General features: G+C 42.7%; 1 protein-coding gene across 10 annotated transcripts in view; it reads right to left on the bottom strand.

Annotated features, from left to right (window-relative positions):
• ccdc85ca (coiled-coil domain containing 85C, a) overlaps window positions 1-17,919 on the bottom strand; it is a 204,837-nt gene that overhangs the window by 77,415 nt on the left and 109,503 nt on the right. For all 10 annotated transcript variants that reach the window (XM_078562145.1, XM_078562138.1, XM_078562141.1 and 7 more), the window contains exon 2: window positions 8,988-9,064. In XM_078562145.1, the coding sequence (XP_078418271.1) occupies window positions 8,988-9,064 (77 nt within the window). The remainder of the gene's footprint in view (window positions 1-8,987; window positions 9,065-17,919) is intronic.

The following is a 17,919-nucleotide window of genomic DNA, read 5'->3' as shown; positions in this document are numbered from 1 at the left end:
GCAGGAGTATGATGGGATACTGTCCATTTGCCAGGATGAGTGTGGCTCCAACAACACTCAGAAAGCTTGATACCATCCAGGACAAAGCAGTCACTTGACTGACACCCCATCCAAAATCTTGCATATTCATTCCCTCCATCACTGGTGCACAGTGGTAGCAGTGTATACCATATACAAGACTCATTGCAGCAACTCAGCAAGCCTTCTTCGACAGCACCTTCCATACCCGCAATCTCTACCACCTAGAAGGGCAAGGGCAGCTGACACAAAACACTACCTTCAAGTTCCCCTCCAAGCCACACACCATCCTGACTTGAAACTATATTGCTCTTCCTTCATTGTTAATGGATCAAGAAATTGGAACTCCCTTCCTAACAGCACTGTGGGTGTACCTATACCACATGGACTGCAGTAGTTCAAGAAGGCAGCTCACCACCACCTTCTCAAGGGTAATTAGGGATGGGCAAAAAATATTGGCCTTGCCAGCGACACATCAAATGAACATATTAAAAAAGGCTTTCTTCTGTACTATATCATTCAATGATTCCAACTGGCGATATGATCTGTGACCATAGTGTTACAAAAATCCTCTCCCTATATATAACTCTCAAACCTGAATTGGAAAAATTCACCGTTGTACTGCTGGGTAGCATTCACAGTTTAAGTGACATTGCTTGAAAATTTTAGAAAGCCCACCATTTCACTTTACTTAAAAATCAATGGTAGTGGGTGGTGATAATTAGAGAGAGTGTGGACAACCATAAAATTCTATCCAAAAAGCAGAATACAGCAGATGCTGGAAATCAGAAAAATACACAGAAAATGATGGAAATTCTCAGCAGGTCAGGTGGAGACAAAAACAGAAATAACCCTTCAGGTCCATAACCTTTCATTAGAACTGGGAAAAGTTAGATATGTAATAGGTTTTGAGCAAGGGGTAGGTGGGACAATGACAAAGGATAGGGTGAAAGACAGGAGAGATTGAATGATAGAAGAATTAGTCTTACAAGCCCAAAGGGAATGGTGAAGAGGCAAGAAAAGAAACAAAAGATGGGCCTATAACAGGTGTCCTGCTGTCTGAAAGCAAAAATAAGAGAAAAACTGAAACGTGCAAAGAAAATAAAACAAAACGCGAGGGCTGAGTTCATGAAATTGTTGAACTCAATGTTGAGTCCGGAAGGCTGTATAGTGCCAAATCGGAAAGTGAGGTGCTGTTCCACATTGAGCTTCACTGGAACTATACAGCAGGCTGAGGGCAGGGATGTCAGTGTGAGAGCAAGGTGAAAAATTAAAATGACAGGCCACTGTAAGCTAGGGGTTGTGCTTGTAGACTGAACAGAGGTGCTCCGCAAAGTGGTCATCCAATCTGTATTTGGTCTCCCCAGTGTAGGAGAGACCACATTGTGAGCAGTGAATACATTAGACTAAATTGAAAGAAGTGCACATAAATTGCTGCTTCAGCTGGAAGTAATGCTTGGGACCTTGGATAAAATTCCGGTGTTTAATTAAAGAAAATCACTGCTTTCGTGCTGACCAAAACACAAAACAGTACAACATTAAATTAAAATAAAACCAAAACTCTTAACAATCAGAATTATGAATAAATATGTGAAGTGAATAAATCAAAGTGGGGCTGATTTTCATTTGACAAAAATAAGCAGGTTTGCCCATTCTGTGTGGTACAGATAATACTTTGCCCCTTCATAATGCCAGCTGACGTGATGCAATCTATTGCTATTAGTAAAAAGCAGGAGTTTTGCAACACATTTAAAAGTCACATTGACTGTAGGGATAGTTCTGCTCCTCGTGGCTAGTGAACTAATTGACAGCACTGCCGCTGACACCCAATCTGGAGATCTTTCAAAGATCAATCAGCCACTAATGGAGCCTTTTATGCTTCATCCTGACACTTTCACACAATGGAGCAGCCACACAGTATTGATGAGGTTTTGGCCGATGACTGTGGGGGATATTGATGAGCTATAGCAAAACCTATTCTGTCCAAATAGATACATTTGTTTATTTTAATGGTGGCAATACATTTTGGTCAAGTGGCCTGATTGAAAGCCTTCAGAGCACAACAAGCAACTTGGGGCAGCAGTAAATCCAAAATAAAAACAGGGAACGCTGGAAAAGCTCAGCAGGTCTGACAGCATCTGTGGAGAGAGAAACAGAGTTGACTTTTTGATTCCATATGACCCTTCTTCAGAGCTAAAGCCTTTTAGCTCTGAAAAAGGATAATACAGACTTGAAACGTCAACTCTGCTTCTCTCTCCACAGATGCTGTCAGACCTGCTGAGCTTTTCCAGCGTTCCCTGTTTTTATTTCGGATTTCCAGCATCTGCAGTATTTTCCTTTTATCTTAGTAAATCTGAAATATCTTGCCAAAAAAGCAGAACCCATCAATCTAGCAAATCTACCCTAAAAATAGGAACAATGTTTTTCATTGCTTTTAAGTAAGGAGCATTTCTTTAATTACGAGAAGGGAGATTATCTGAGGAATGCCGTTAGGAATGGAACATTCTTCATGAATGGGGTTCATGGTTTCAGCACACCAAAGGTCATTTTAGGAGTGAGTGATGTGGTGGTCAAGCCTCATTCTCTTGCACTGCTTATTGGAAAATCATTTCCCAGCACACAGGGCAAATATAGGTCAGAGGGCACAGCTCCCCATCGGAACACAAACTCATAAAATGGTTCCCCTACAGAGTGCGTGTCATCGTTTGCCTCTCAGTTTTTCAGGCAATTTTAGTCACCCTGCATTTTTACAGAAAACCACAAATGTGTAGCCAGTATAACTGGAGGCTGCAAAGGCCCCTCTAAGAACACCATTTGAAAGGTATGGAGGTCATGCTCCCAGAGGCGCACAAAAGAAATGTAAACATTTACCTCTCCAACAAGTGTGAAAACGCACTGTTATTTCTAAGGGTTAAAAGGAGCAGCACTCTACTTTTACTCAGTTAAAAACAATTACCTTCACATGCTGACCATTCTTAGTGTTTATTTTAAGTTATTAGGATATAGCTTCAGAGCCACCGAGAGTTAGCAACTTGCACCGCAAGGATTAGTTTCAGATTCAAGGCAGACTAATGTACTAGCAAGAGTCCTACATCAAACAGATTTCATGCAGTCGCAACCAATTCCTATCAGGCATGAGCTACGCTATCCTTCCAATTTAACATTCAACTGCTCTCATTTAGAGGTGCCATATGGTAAAGCAGCCAGTTATAAATTGGCCAAAAGAAAAGTACTACAGAGGCTGGAAATCTGAAAAATAAACAGAAAATGCTGGAGATACTCAGCAGGCCAGGCAGAATCGGTGGAGAGAGTGGCAGAGTTTAACATTTCAGGCTGATGACCTTTCACCAGCATGGTTCTGATGAAAGGTCATGGACCTGAGATGTTAACTTGCTTTCTCTCTCTCTCTCTCTCTCCAGTAATGGATTGATGTTCTTCCAAACTTGCAAGAAATCTGCAAGGATTATTTTGAGCTTTATAACATTCGGATGAAGTACAGATGGGTGATGGAAAATGCCACACTAGGAAAATGTGCAGTTAATTGCCTACTTTCCTGAGGCATAAGTCTGACATGGATAGGGCAGAGGAGCTTTAGTCAGCATCTGTTTGCAGTATCCCAGAGTTCACACAAAACACCGTCTGTCCAAAACAAGATGGCCTATATCCCAATTTCTAAGATCCCTTCACATTGACGAGCACAGAAGGGGGACAGTGGTTATAAACTAAGCATTGTAACACCCTTCAATGCACTGGTCTTGCTGTTGTCCACGAGGTTCAAAGCTAAGGTATAGAGCCAGATTTACCAGCACATCTCTTACATCAATTCTCTAAACAACCAGCTGACAGGGAGCGAAATGAGGTCAGGCTACAGCACAACAGCCAGACATAGCGGTGCTGGAGCAGCAGCAAAGCACTGTTAGTTAAATAAGTTTACACACCCAGTTTGTTATTTAAAATGTTAAGGCAGCTTTTTGTGGTTGATTGGTGATTGAATTCTTATGCCTCGGGCACACTGTTCCTTAGACAATATTTTCACGGCCTGTGGGAGGCTTGAGGCCTGTGACCAATGGGCACCTCAGGAAACAATGAAGGTAAACAAAGGTGGTTCTTAGAGGCGTTTCAAAATCAAAATACTGGACATAATCACGCCTGGTACTGGATGGGGGCCAGACCAGCTGAAAACTGACTGTGCAGTATAAAACTGGACCAACGGCCGCCCTATTTGTGACACTGGAGCAACTCAGTTCCTCCCTATGGGTTGTGAAGAAAAGGCATAAGCAGTCCTGGTGCAATGAAGAGTAAAAGACTGCGCATGTTGATTAGATGCTAGACGTCCCACTCAGATAACATCACAAAAAAGAGCCAAGGAAGGCTGGGCAGATTTGTATTGTGACCTCAGGCACCAGAAGGAAATAGTAATTCAATGCAAGAGAAAAGTTCATCTTTAAAAGCATTTCAGTGGAATGTTTATGTGGGAGGGGGCATGGGTAGGAAGAGAAGGGGAATCAGGCCAGGCTTCCTAATGCCATAAGCTGCCTGGCCTGCAGGAAATGTCTGACACTGTTGAGCCGTGAAAAGCAGGTCAATGAATCTGCCGTCATATTCAGAGCAGCAATACAGACCTATTGGTGTTCTTCAGCTACACATCCTCAATCCAGTCTCTGGATTTCACATTGGAGCAAAGCAGGCCTAAAGAGAACGGCACATGATGGCAAATATAAACGAACAGCAGCACACACACAGAGACTGCTGTCAGGGGACTGGAATGTCAGAAGATTGGAACAAAGGAAAGGGAAGAAAGGGGCAATGATAAAAGCACCTGGTTTCAGAGCAAACAAGCTCAGTGAGCATGAGCATTCGCCGATTCCTAAATTAGCCCGACTGCTTCTGGGTAGGGTTCAGCTTTCGCCAGTTGACACATTCACGCAGTTATGTTTATCGTATGGCTTTTGACATTTTGCTCAGTGTTCAGTCTTTGAATTTGGACAATCTGAATTTGAGAGGGCTGTGATTGCTTTAGTCTTACCCCTGGCAGCGTGCCTGGGTTGTTGTCAATGGATGTGTCCAATTTTCTTTTTATTAGATTTTGTAGTTATTGTTCACAACTGGTTGGCTACTTCAAAGAGCATTCAAAATCAACCAATTAGGGTGGGACATGTGTATCTTTCAATGCCAACCCAGAGGCTTTCATGGGTATTTTTATACTGCTATCCCACAAATTACCAGATTCAATGCATTCAATTTCAAAGAGGATGACTGACAGACAAAAATAAACACACACTGAGAGGTAAAGAGAGAGAGAGATAACAAGAGTATAGTGGATGCTGACAGATTGCAGAAGAAATTAGGAAGGGAATGGAAGCAGGAGGTAGAAAGTTAATCAAGCCCACAGTCAGCAGTTGGTTCAAAGGTTACACATTTGATGAGCTGTTCATAATGTTTAACCTCAGTTCCTACAGACAGGATCAAGAAGGTCCACATGATGCTGTACAGTTGGCTCCTAGCAACAAAACTACTGGAAATATTCAACACCCCGAGTGAGACCGAGGCTGGAATCTTCCATTCTGGAATCTAAGTTCGGTGGCGGGCGCAGCAGTGAGAGTGATTTCCGCTGTTGGGCAGGATAGCTGGCCACGCGCAATATTGCACAGTTCAGCTCATTACATACGCGTCCATGAGGAGCTTGCCCATTCTCACTGCCGGACGGGCAGGATGTTGCCATCCCCGCCACTACCTCATGGGGCCCAAGGTCCGGGTACCATATTTAAAGGGCACCTGGACAGTTTGCACTACCCCTTCCACCTTTGCATAGCCGCTGCCCCACCCTTCCCTGCTAATCCTTCCTCAGTGATCCTCCACACAACTTGCACTGCCATCACTCAGTCTCAAACATAGGCTGGCGTTTACAGATAGGACAATGCACAACAACTCACTGTTAATCATGAAGTAGCCTACCTCGTCAGGTGCACACTACTTACATGCAGAACCTTCTAATTTCTTGCTGGTGGGAACTTAATTTGGAGGGGGGGTGCTTAAATCCGGCATAGTGGCCTTTTAATGAGTATGCATGACATGCTAATGAATGCAAAAGAGCTTCCCAACATTGTTCGCCAGGAAGCTCGACCCGCCTTTAACCGGCCTTTAAAGTCCCGAGAACTTAATTAATAAGGCTCACCCCACCATCAGGAAACTGATATTTGGCCTCCTGCCAAATTAAGCTTCCCTGCCCGCCAAGGTTCCCGCTGCTGGCAGGACCGGAAGATTCCGCCCTGTGAAACCATTGCCGTCTATTCCAATTTGTGCAATGTGCTCGCTGCCTCAAACAGTACACAAAGATCAAAACTTGCATTTGTAGTAAATCGACATGGAAAGGTACATTATGACATAGCGGCACGTTGTTGAATTCTCCCTACCCCTACATACATGGGCATATGGGCATAGGGTGAGGTTACTGTTAAGTCTGGCTGTGATCCCTGTTCTGGGTAGCCATCACCATGAAGATCACACAGAAGAAAAGCCTGAGCGAGGTCGTTGAGGGGATTCAGTGTATACTGGGATCTTTACCAGCCTGGTTCACTGCCTTCATTAAGAGATAAACCAGGTAATTCTGTTGGGAGACTATCCTTAACATCTCACACACTTAGATGTATTCACCTCTCTAAGAACAAGGCTGATCAAATCGACCCTTCTTGCAGCTTACAGGTAGATCAGCTTTATGAAGAAAAAATTAGGAACATGGATGTTAATGATCTTTTACTCCGAATCAGAATCAATTGAGAAAAAGAACACTGTTTTCTAAGTTTCGAGCGAGGATGACTTTCTGTTCTCAGTGGATTAGTCCACTTGATGCTCAGCTGAGCTGCAAGGTCTTTGACCAGGTCAACCCCATTTTGAAGGTGGTACATTCTCAGTGAAAATACACCTCCTCATTTTTTGTTATCCTTCCAAGTTTACCTAAAGTTTTGCTTTTTTAGAAAGAATAAAATGGAAAAAGCCGAATTTTCCCCAAGAAGGAACATCTATTATTACAAGATTCAGGAATACTAGACAGTCACGAAGCAGCAATAAGCTGAAGGTGATGTTAAAATCCACCCACTCAAAAAAGGTAAAGTATTCATAGCTTGCTTGAAACGTCTTTTTTTTTAACTCTTTCATGAGATGTGGGCGTCTCTGGCAATGTCAGCATTTTGTTGCTCATTCCTAATTGCCCTTGAGAAGGTGGTTATGAGCAGTCCTGCCCATAACATTGTGATGTTGCACTATACATAAACTAAATCTTTAATGGTAAGGAGTCAATAAACAGGATGAAGTGTTGTTCTTTTCTAGCAGTGAATAATTACATTTGCAGCATTTTGGCAATAGCGTAACATGCAGTGAAACAAGAAAGACCAAGGTCTAAGTCAGTCGTAAAAATCCTTTCCAATTTGCTTTGAGTGGTGTGCAGCTCATCCCTAACTCCCTCGCTGTCACTTTTTCCAAAAGTATACTTTATTCATAAAATTTGTAAAAGTTCATGACGAAACATTTCAACTAAAAAATTACAAAAAGTTTAATAAACTTCGGCCTGTCTCTGTAAAGTATGTTCCACTCTATACAATTGTAATACTCGTGATATTTACTATATACTATATACTTTCCATGTCAGGAATACAGCCTGAGGGCAAAATATTTCAAATTGAACAATTACAGAAAGTGCAATAGAATTCAACTTTTCTCCATACAACATGCTCCTCTCTGAGGTGCCTCAATACAATTTCAATATTCTTGATATTCACAATATACATTCCATGTGAAACTTACAGCCCAAGGGGCTCTACAAATTTTCCAGCCCCTCAGTGTACTATGGCTGGAAGGTCTCATGCAGTGACCTTTCTCCATTGTGCCTCTGCTTCATTGTCACTGGGGAGGTTTTTAAAACAGTCCTGTGCATGACATTCCTCAATGCTGTGCTCTAAATGTAGAACTTTCAAGCATGTGCCTCACAGCCACACTACCTTTCTTCCAGAGCTTGCACACCATGTAATCAATAAAAACTGCTATATGCAGGTAACATTTCCGGGTGGAGACTAAGGGGTAGATTTTCAAGTTGGCCTAAGGCTGGTGTTGAGGATCAGGTGTCCATTATAGAAACCGTCCAGTTTTTACTGCCATTGAAATCAATGCAAATGTTAAGCAGACAGTGTTTATAATAGGTAGCTGATTGATGGACAGCCAGGCAAGTTGAAAACCTACTTCCTGAGGTCGGTGTTTGACAACATTGGTATGTAGGATGCTTGCAGGGAACAGGCATTCACAAATATTTCTTTCTGGCAACTAAATTTAACCATTACTGAAAAAACTGCTGGGCTCAGACCAGTAATCTCATCCAAATCTGTTCTGGTTGGCTCTGCAGATGAATTGCATTTAATTCTGCTCTTGGATAAGGAAGTGCATTGGGACTTGAATGACGTCACCAATTTTCAGCGGTGTTTCATTAAAGTATTACATGCACGCGGACAGGTCCTACCGCTAAGAATCACGATGCATATAAAATCATTCCCACAAGTGATGCAGATATATATTTGTTCAGGGCAATCACACCAGACCTACAATCAGTCAGAAATGACAATCAGCAACCGTGTTGTTCTTAGGTCATCTTGGACCCACATTTCCGACAAGTACCAATGGATGTGCCATTGACCTGTTGTCACAATTTCACATGCACAGTACCATTTGGATGTTAGTCAACCTAAGCGCAATCACTATGGAAAAGCATTTCGGGCCATCGGGTTGAATTTGGGAAGGCTCCAGAGAGCAACAATGCTGAGTGTATAGAAGCATGATACAACATCTCTGTTCTGCTTTGTCTCTGAGAGAGGACTTTACATTGATCACTATGAACAGTGGCTGATGCTGGAGAGTTCTGCACACTATCCCAATGCTCAATTTGGACTTGGGTATAAGCAAACTAAGAGTCTGGTAGGATATACCTGTGATAAAATCTTGTTATCTTCTTCCAGTAACTTGACTTTGCTTTCTAGCTGTCTGATGTAGGCTGAAGCTGGATCTGTAAAAGAAGAGCAACATTGGAGTTAGGAAAGATGAGTGACAGCGATCTGGTTATTGTCAATAACGCTGAGTGAGTTTCATCCCCTCCGAGATGTTGATCTACCACTTCTTCCTGCAACTCTTTAAACTTAGGAACTCAGTGCAGGATTTACAGTCTGGGGATCTCCAAAAAGGGCAGAAGCCAAAAGAAAAAGAACCCAGTTTATCAACAACTTCTGAATATTTCTTTCAAATTTCAAAATACTTTCCTTCCCTGAAGTACGACAAATAACACGAGGTAGAATTTTGCCTTAGGAAGCAGCAATGCAGCATTGGCTGCCCGTTATACAGTGAGCCAGCTGTTCAGTTCGACTGACGTTAACGGGACTGAATCTCAGGTGGTGAGTATACCAGGCAGCCAGTGCCATACCCGCTTGCCTTACATTACTGACCACTCCAACATATTTGGCAAACCTTGTAGGTGGCACATTGAAAAAGACCCATTGAGGTTTAGATGCAAATTGTTGTTAAATATGGACTACAAAGTCCCATTTATACAACATGTTGTATCTATGTAGCACCTTTAATGTAATAACTATGTAGTTATATAATAATACAAGTACCTCACCTCCTGACTCCCCAAAGCCTGTCCACCATCTACAAGGCACAAGTCTGGAGTGTGATGGAATACTCTCCACTTGCCTGGATGAATGCAACTCCAACAACACTCAAAATACTCAACACCATCCAGGACAAAGCAGCCCGTTTGGCTGGCACTCCATCCACCACCTTAAACATTCATTCTCTCCAACGTCGATGCACAGTTGCAGCAGTGTGCACCACCTACAAATCTACAAAATGCACTGCAGCAACTCACCAAGGCTCCTTCTACAGCATCTCCCAAACCCATGACCTCTATCATCTAGAAGGACAAGGGCAGCAGATGCATGGGAACACCATGCCTGCAAGTTCCCCTCCAAGCCACACACCATACTAACTTGGAAATGTACTGCCATTCCTTCACTGTTGCTGAGTCAAAATCCTGGAACTCCCTTCCTAATAGCACTGTGGGTGTTCCTACAACACATGGATTGCAACGGTTCAAGTAGGCAGCTCACCACCACCTTCTCAAGGGCAATCATAGTTGGGCAATAAATGCTAGCTTAGCCAGCAATGCCCACATCCCATGAACGAATAAAAAAAACTTCACAGGAGTGTAGTCAAGCAAAATCAGATACTGTGCCACATATGGCGATATTAGGGCAGATGGCCTAAAGCTTGGTCAAAGAAAAGGGTTTTAAGGAGCAGCTTATAGGAGGAGAGCGATAGAGAGGCAGAGAGTTTAAGTGAGGGAATTCCAAAGTTTCAGGTCCAGGCCACTGAAGGCATGTCCACCAATGGTGGAGTTATTAATACCAGAGAAGCTCAAGAGATCAGGATTAGAGGCATGCAGATATCTCAGGGGGTTATGAGGCTGGAGAAGATTACAGAGATAGGGAGGGGTGAGATCAAGGAGGAATGTGAAAACTATGGCAAGAATTTTAAAAGGAGGCATTGTTTGACCAATGTACATCAGTGACCACAAGGATGATGCATGAACAGGACTTGGTGCAGGTTAGGACAGTCAATGGACACTCCCAGTTGGGTCAAATAAATGGTGGGCATCCTTCTGGCAAATGCGCTATAAGCTAATTGAGCTGATTTACTGTAATCATCCAGTGGAGTAAAAACAGTGCATCTTCATTTTGGCAATTAGATAAAGTCCCAAGTCTGGGCCTGGGCAACATATGGGCCGAGTGAGGATTTTCTCAGTCTGATGTTCTAATGGCATAAAGAGAGTGTATGGGATCAGAGATCTGCAAGAGAGTTGGCATAAACACCTTGATGCCAACCTCCAACATTGTGATATAATATGAACTTTTGGTGCAAGGGATGGGTAAAGCAACCTAAGGCCTCCCAGTGCATGTTGTAAACGAGAAGCAGTCTGCTATATGGATGCTGAGAGATTGTAATCCACTCAGGTCATCCTGACCCAAACTGACTGCGTGTTGCAAGGCTAGCAAAACGAACAGTCAGTAAGATAGGCTTAGCTTAGCAGGACACGAATGCACTCCAAGAGTCACACCCCTTCACAGCAAACATCACTGCCTCCACAGACAGTACAGCGCTTTATTAAAACATGGAAGAATAAGAGATGACCTGAAGCAGAGAAGGTTGTCAGAAGCTTAAAGGTGTTGTAATCTGAAACAATGCTTAGCTTGAGGGGTTATGAGCAGGATAAAACACAAACAACAAACATTTGCGACGACAGATTGGGTTATGGCAGATTCCTTTTCAAAATCAACAAGCATTCTGTCATCACAGTAAAGGGCTGAATTGCAGCCGATTTTTCGGAATCCAGTCCCTTAATTCAAATTTTCTGATAACTCAAATTCCTTTATTTACATTTCTTATGTCAAAGCATTTGCTAATTTTTTTTTAGCATGAAAATGACTGAGTTTTCAAGAGTAGACTGTATTAAAGTTGTTTAATTTGCAGAACAGCACAAATAAGGAAAATAGATCTAAATAGCATCTTTCACAACCTCATGATGCCCCAAAGTATTTTACATCAATGAAGTACTTTTGAGATACCTCTGTAATGTAGAAAGCATTATGACCGATTTCTGCATAGCAAGTTCCCACAAACAGCAACATGATAATGACTCAGGGATAATATTAGTCAGGAGAATTCTCATGTTCTTCTTCAAGTAGTGCCATGGGATCTTTTACATCTCACTAAGGCGGCATCTCATCTGAAAGAGAGCATCTCTGACAGTCGCAGCGGTCCCTCAGTACAAATGGGAGCTGACACACAAGCTTCCGTCTTGGAAACAAAAATATTACTAAGAAAGGTTCCAAATCTGGCTCTGATTCTAACACCAAGCAGCAACTTTCATTGTTCTTCATTCCTGGTGCTTAAACATTCAATCACTATTTTTAAGTATAAACCAAATTTATTTTTGAAAAATACTCTGGCATTATAACAATAGAACCAGTCTCACGGCATCTGCTAACTACTGGTTTTGGAACTGTACTAGATACTGTCGACAAATACAATTTCTATGGAGGAATGCGTTCCTATATGGAAAATCTATTTGTGATAATAGCACTGCACAAACTGATTGACTTTCTGTACGTGTTGACTCGCCAGAATGTTATTTTAGTTGATGTCTACCAATAAAACTCTGCCTTCTGTAATGAGAACAATGGTCCTATCAGCAATTGACGCAGCCTTTCAGACATTAAAACAGAGCATCTCAACATTTGCAGCCCTGCTACTCCCCGTGCACACCACCATACCCACTCCCACCCCTGCCTCAGAAAAAAAGATCAAAATTTGCAGGGGGCAGCCCCCAGAGTCAGCCAATGTTTACAAGTGTAGCCCTACCCCCCACCACCCCCTTCTCCAGGAGCCTGCCAATTTTTACAGGTGTAGCCCCACCCTCCCCCGGAGTTTGCCAATGTTTACAGGTGTAGCACACCCACAACCCTCCTGACCCACCCCCAACCACCTCCACAGGAGTCTGAATGTTTAAAGGGACAGACCCCTCCAGCAGTCTGACTCTGTTTATATTTACAGGGTAGCAGCCCGCACCACCCTACCCCTGCAGCCTACCAAGAGTCTGACAACATTTACAGGGATACTCTCCAGGGTTCTGATAATATTTGTGGGTAGAACCCCTGGAATACACCAATATTTATTGGGGGAGCCACTAGAATACACCAATATATACGGGGGAGTATCTAGAATGCACTAAGATTTACTGAAAAGTTTGAAAGCCTCTGGCACCCTGTATGTTTAGCAGTGATCCATTTTTACCTTAAGTGAGCTGGGTGGGATAAGCGCAGGCGGAGAATAACCATTTGTGCACAGAGTTGGGCTTTTAAAGAAACAAAGATAAAACCACAAATTCACAACATGCCTGCTTCCAATTACATATCATTACTATTCCTTGCATGACATTGTCGGAATTCCTTTTTAAATTAACAATGTGTTATTGGTGCCAGGCCACCTATTTCTGGCATCACTGCATTACCATGAAATAGGTTTTAAAGAGTATCTTAAAAGGAGAGGGAAAGGCGGAATGGGCTATGGAGGGAATTCCAGAGCCTAGCACCTAGACGGCTGAAGGCACAACCACTGATTAGGGGGCTAAGTAATTCAGAGATGTCCCTTGGTCACCGGACAGAATTCTAATCACCAATACAATTGGGAGATATTCAAGTCCGGAAAGCTGCTCAGCGTTTTGAATGACTGAGGCAGGAGGAAAGACCAGGTCAGACTTGAAAGAAGGGGTCTTACGTATGCCTGGGTTACCATACAGAGAGCTGGCATGGATTTGTCGGGTTTCTGTGCTCTAACCACTCTATGTGGGTTTTCAGTACGGTATACATAAACAAATAGATGTAGATGTGTGTAGGTCCAAACCCTGACTTCAAACTAAACTGAATGAAGGACAAGGTTACTCAGTGGAACGTAAAGAGGAACATTTAAAACTGACCTTAGGAAGTTTGTTCCCACAAAGCTCTTGTGGCCAATGCATGAAATTCATTACAAAAACAGAATTACCTGGAAAAACTCAGCAGGTCTGGCAGCATCGGTGGAGAAGAAAAGAGCCGACGTTTCGAGTCCACATGACCCTTCAACAGAATTCAGTTCTGTTGAAGGGTCATGTGGACTCGAAACGTCGACTCTTTTCTTCTCCACCGATGCTGCCAGACCTGCTGAGTTTTTCCAGGTAATTCTGTTTTTGTTTTGGATTTCCAGCATCCGCAGTAGCTTTTTGTTTTTATCTCTGCATGAAATTCATTGTTGGGCTTGCATAATGGAGGCAAAATCTTGGGATTATTTAAGAAACAAGTAAACGCTGTGACGACTTACAGAAGGGAACCATATTGTCTTTCAGGATAGATCAGTTATGATGGGCTAAATGGCCTTCCTCAACAGTGGGCTTTTAATAAGGGATAAAGAAAGCTGCAATCCAGTGGGAAGGACCTCCCTAACTCACCATGCTACAGTATCAAGCTGATTATGAATCTAATCCTCAGATATGCCCCAATCCTCAAATGTTGACAAATATTAGCAGGATACGCAGATAGGCTTAGATGAAGTGGGTGGGGATTTGGGTGGAACATAAACACAGACAGAGACAAAAATATAAAAACAAAAAACTGCGGATGCTGGAAATCCAAAACAAAAACAGAAAAGAAATACCTGGAAAAACTCAGCAGGTCTGGCAGCATCGTGTTGGATTGAAAATGCTACTTTCAAAAGGCCTCTAAAGTCTCACTCACTTTCAGTGTGAATCACCATACTTAGAGTTACATAGACAAGAGAGCACAGAAACAGGTCAGTCGTTCCAACTGGTCTGTGCTGGTGATTATACTCCACATAATTATCCTTCTATTCCATCTATCTCATCTTGACCTTTCAATATACTCCCTTTTCCTCTCACTGATCTGTCTAGTTTCTTTTTGAAAGCATCCAAGCTATTTTTGCCTCAATCACTTCCTGTGATAGTAAATTCCACGTTCTAACCTCCCTCTCTCTCTCTCTCTGATTAAAGAGTTTTCTCGGATTCTGGGAGATGGCAGTTGGGGGGTGGGGGGGTGGGAATGAGTTTGCACCGATTGTGATTCTCATTGTTTCTCTCAGGAGAGAGAAACATTTTGGTTTTCAGCAGCCTGCTCTTGGGAAAATATTCTTTCACCATGGCAAGAAACTCAATACACGGTGAAGCAGCAGTACATGAAGGGGATTGATGGTTTGATATTAGAAACCTGTTTTTCTGCTTTTAGAAAGACTGCCAACATTCCCACCATTCCTGGTGTTGACCATAAGTGCCTTGATAAGTATAGAAGGAGATTTTCAAAGAAACCAGGCAACTCCTTCTACAGAACCGCACTGGCAGGCTGGATACAGGCATGAGTCACACCCCTTTTCTAAATGTTGCAATGTTTCAAAACAGCTTATTAAAAATGTAACAGGAGATGCTTGTTATGTAAACTTCTACCTAACTCTCAGACAGGAAGTGGCATTAAGGGTGGAACAACTTTTGCGACAGTGCTAACCGCTATTCAGGTTTGTCCAGCTACCTTCAGCTGGGAACAGGATGGAGTAACTCACAAAGATTGTGTAACTCCAAGTATTGTTGCCAGTCATCACTGAGGCAACAAACCAAAGATGTTTTAAAAATAGGTCACACTGAAGTAAATTAATCTGATTCAGAAAATAAACTGTGCCCAGTTTGGTTAGATTTGATTAGGCTTCTCTTTTAATAAAAGTGACAAGATACAAGCCCTCTTTCCAAGGTGCACAATCCACTAGCCTAGTGGTTGTGGTGTTGGACTTGTAATCCAGGTGTTGAGAGTTCAAACCCCACCAGGGCAAATATGGCAATTTGTGTGCTGCTTCCTGATAAAATAACTATGAAAACTGCTGGATTGTTGTCAAAAGCCAACTGGTTTACCAACGCCCTTCAATCAAGTGAATTTACCACCTTTCTGTGGTCTGTGATGTGTCCCTGCTCACATCCTACATGGATCACTCTCAATGCTATAAGGAGAGGGGTAGAAAAGGGGCAATAAATATGGGTCAGTGTCCATATCCTTTACACCCTGTATAAAAATAAAACACCAGTCACTTTATTTGTCTTAGTACATTTATTTCCCAAGGTTTGGTTGATTTCCCAGTTAATGGGGTGTAGGGAGGTAAAGAGGAGATGGTCTTGGGGTGCACTGCTAGACGCACATCTCAGTTTTTAGGGGAGAAGGCTCACACTGTCCTCTGCATTTAGAATCAGTCTAAATACGTAACAACTTGTATTTATATAGGGTCTTTAATGTAGTAAAAAATAGTACTAATATAGTAAAACATCCCAGGAACATAATCAAACAAAATCAGGCACTAAGTTATTAGGGCGGATGAACAAAAGCTTGGTCATAGAGGTTGTCTTTAAGGAGCACCTTAAAGGAGGAAAGGGAGGTAGAGATGTGGAGGGGGAATTCTACAGCTTTAGGCCTTGGTAGCTGATGGTGGAGTGATTAAAAAATTGGGAAAGCATAAGAAGCCAGAATTAGAGGAGCACAGAAATTTCAGAGAGGTGCTGGGCTGAAGCTGATTTCTGAGACTGGGAGGAGTGAGGACATAAGAGGGACCCGGAAAACAACTTAAAAAGGAGGCATTGCCAGGCCATGAGCCAATATAGGTTGGCAAGATGGGTGAACGGGACTTGGTGCAAGTGAGGATATGGGCAGCAGAATTTTGGGTTCATGTTTACAGAGACTGGAAGATGGGAGGCCGTCCTGGAGCACAGTCAAATCGTCAAGTTTAGAGGTAACAAATACATGGATGAGGGTTTGAGAAGCAGAATGTATCCAAGTGGTTCCTGCGGCCAGCTGTCTTCTTTCCCGGCAAGGGGGCTGTCAGTCATTGAGCCAAAAGCAAGATTGAAGGCAAAGCACCCCCACTGCTGACAAAATTTACGCACAAAAGATATTATCAGAGAAACATTTTTTGCCAACCTCCTCCCCACTCCGCCACCCAATTTCTCTCTTCCTCTCCTGGTAGGTGATGGTTTCATACGCACCAGTCACTATCTGGTACCCTATCCCCAGATTAGTTCGTATTGATAGGGTGAGTTGAGCAAAGGTGGCAGGAGGCTCGAGTGGAGCATTAACACTGGCATAGGGTGAATGACCCCTTTCTGTGCAGTGAATCAATGTAAGTTCTACCCTCCAAATATGAGCCTTGATAGCAAGTGTATGGTAATTGGTAATTTGATAATTGGTCTGATTCTGCCCTCAATCAACAGACACAACCACACTCAGTGGACAGTGAGCAGGTATGGGAAACTTGATTTTATTCCTCCTGCCCTTGCCTGTGCACCGAGGCTAATGGTAATGCCCCAATGACAGCCAGCTACAACAATTTTCACAGTAACATGCAATGTGCTAGTTGGCAGAATTACAGTTTATTTGTGCAAACACCATGGAGGTTGTGCTCCACAGGCCCAGGAACAACTTGATAGTTTTCCTTCTCTTACAGAGGTGTAATATCGACTGTCATTTTTTAAAAACACCCCAGCCACAATGCTCGTTTGAACATTATGTTCCTCAGGCAGTACACTGAACATGAAGTTAAATCACTTCAGTGTAGATCAGGACAAAATGTCACAAAGTGTTCATGTGGCTTAGGGAATTAAGGAAGTTAAAGGGGCCTCATCATTTCACTGGATACAATTAAAGTACAGGGTGAACACTGGCACCACTGTATTAGCCAATGAGTTGGAGGCAGGGTGGGACTTGCGAGCTCTGAACTCATGACCAAGACAAAGTCTCGCCAGTACAAGATTATTGCTTCAGTGAAATGGAGTGAGTGGAGGATATAACAAAATACAAATTGTGTGGAAAACAAATTTCTGTCACTTACAGTAGTGGTCACCACACATGACTGACTGCAAAATGATACAGTCATCTCTATTCTGGCCTGGCATAATGGAGTCATTATATATAGCCATTAAATTAAACAAACAACTTATATTTCAGGAGCACATTATGTACAGATTAGACATCACTGTGTGTTGTACATGGCAGCAGAGAGTAAAATTGACAGCAGGGTGCAAGTGTCTGGTGGGGAAAAAGCATGATTGAAGAAAAAAACTTACAGAATGGGAAAAGTAAGGACCCAAAGTTATACGGCACTTCATCACATCCTCAGGCATCGCCAAATAGCTTCATAATCTACAAATTTCTTTCAAGGTTGATTCATTGTTGTTACGTGGGATAATGCAATTGCCACTTTTGTGCATAGTGGGTCTCCACACCAGCAAGC

The sequence above is a fragment of the Cetorhinus maximus genome, chromosome 18 (genome assembly GCF_964194155.1).
Source record: "Cetorhinus maximus chromosome 18, sCetMax3.hap1.1, whole genome shotgun sequence".
Classification (NCBI taxonomy): domain Eukaryota; kingdom Metazoa; phylum Chordata; class Chondrichthyes; order Lamniformes; family Cetorhinidae; genus Cetorhinus; species Cetorhinus maximus.
Note: the sequence above shows the minus strand (reverse complement) of the source record. Positions and strands in the feature narration are given on the sequence as shown.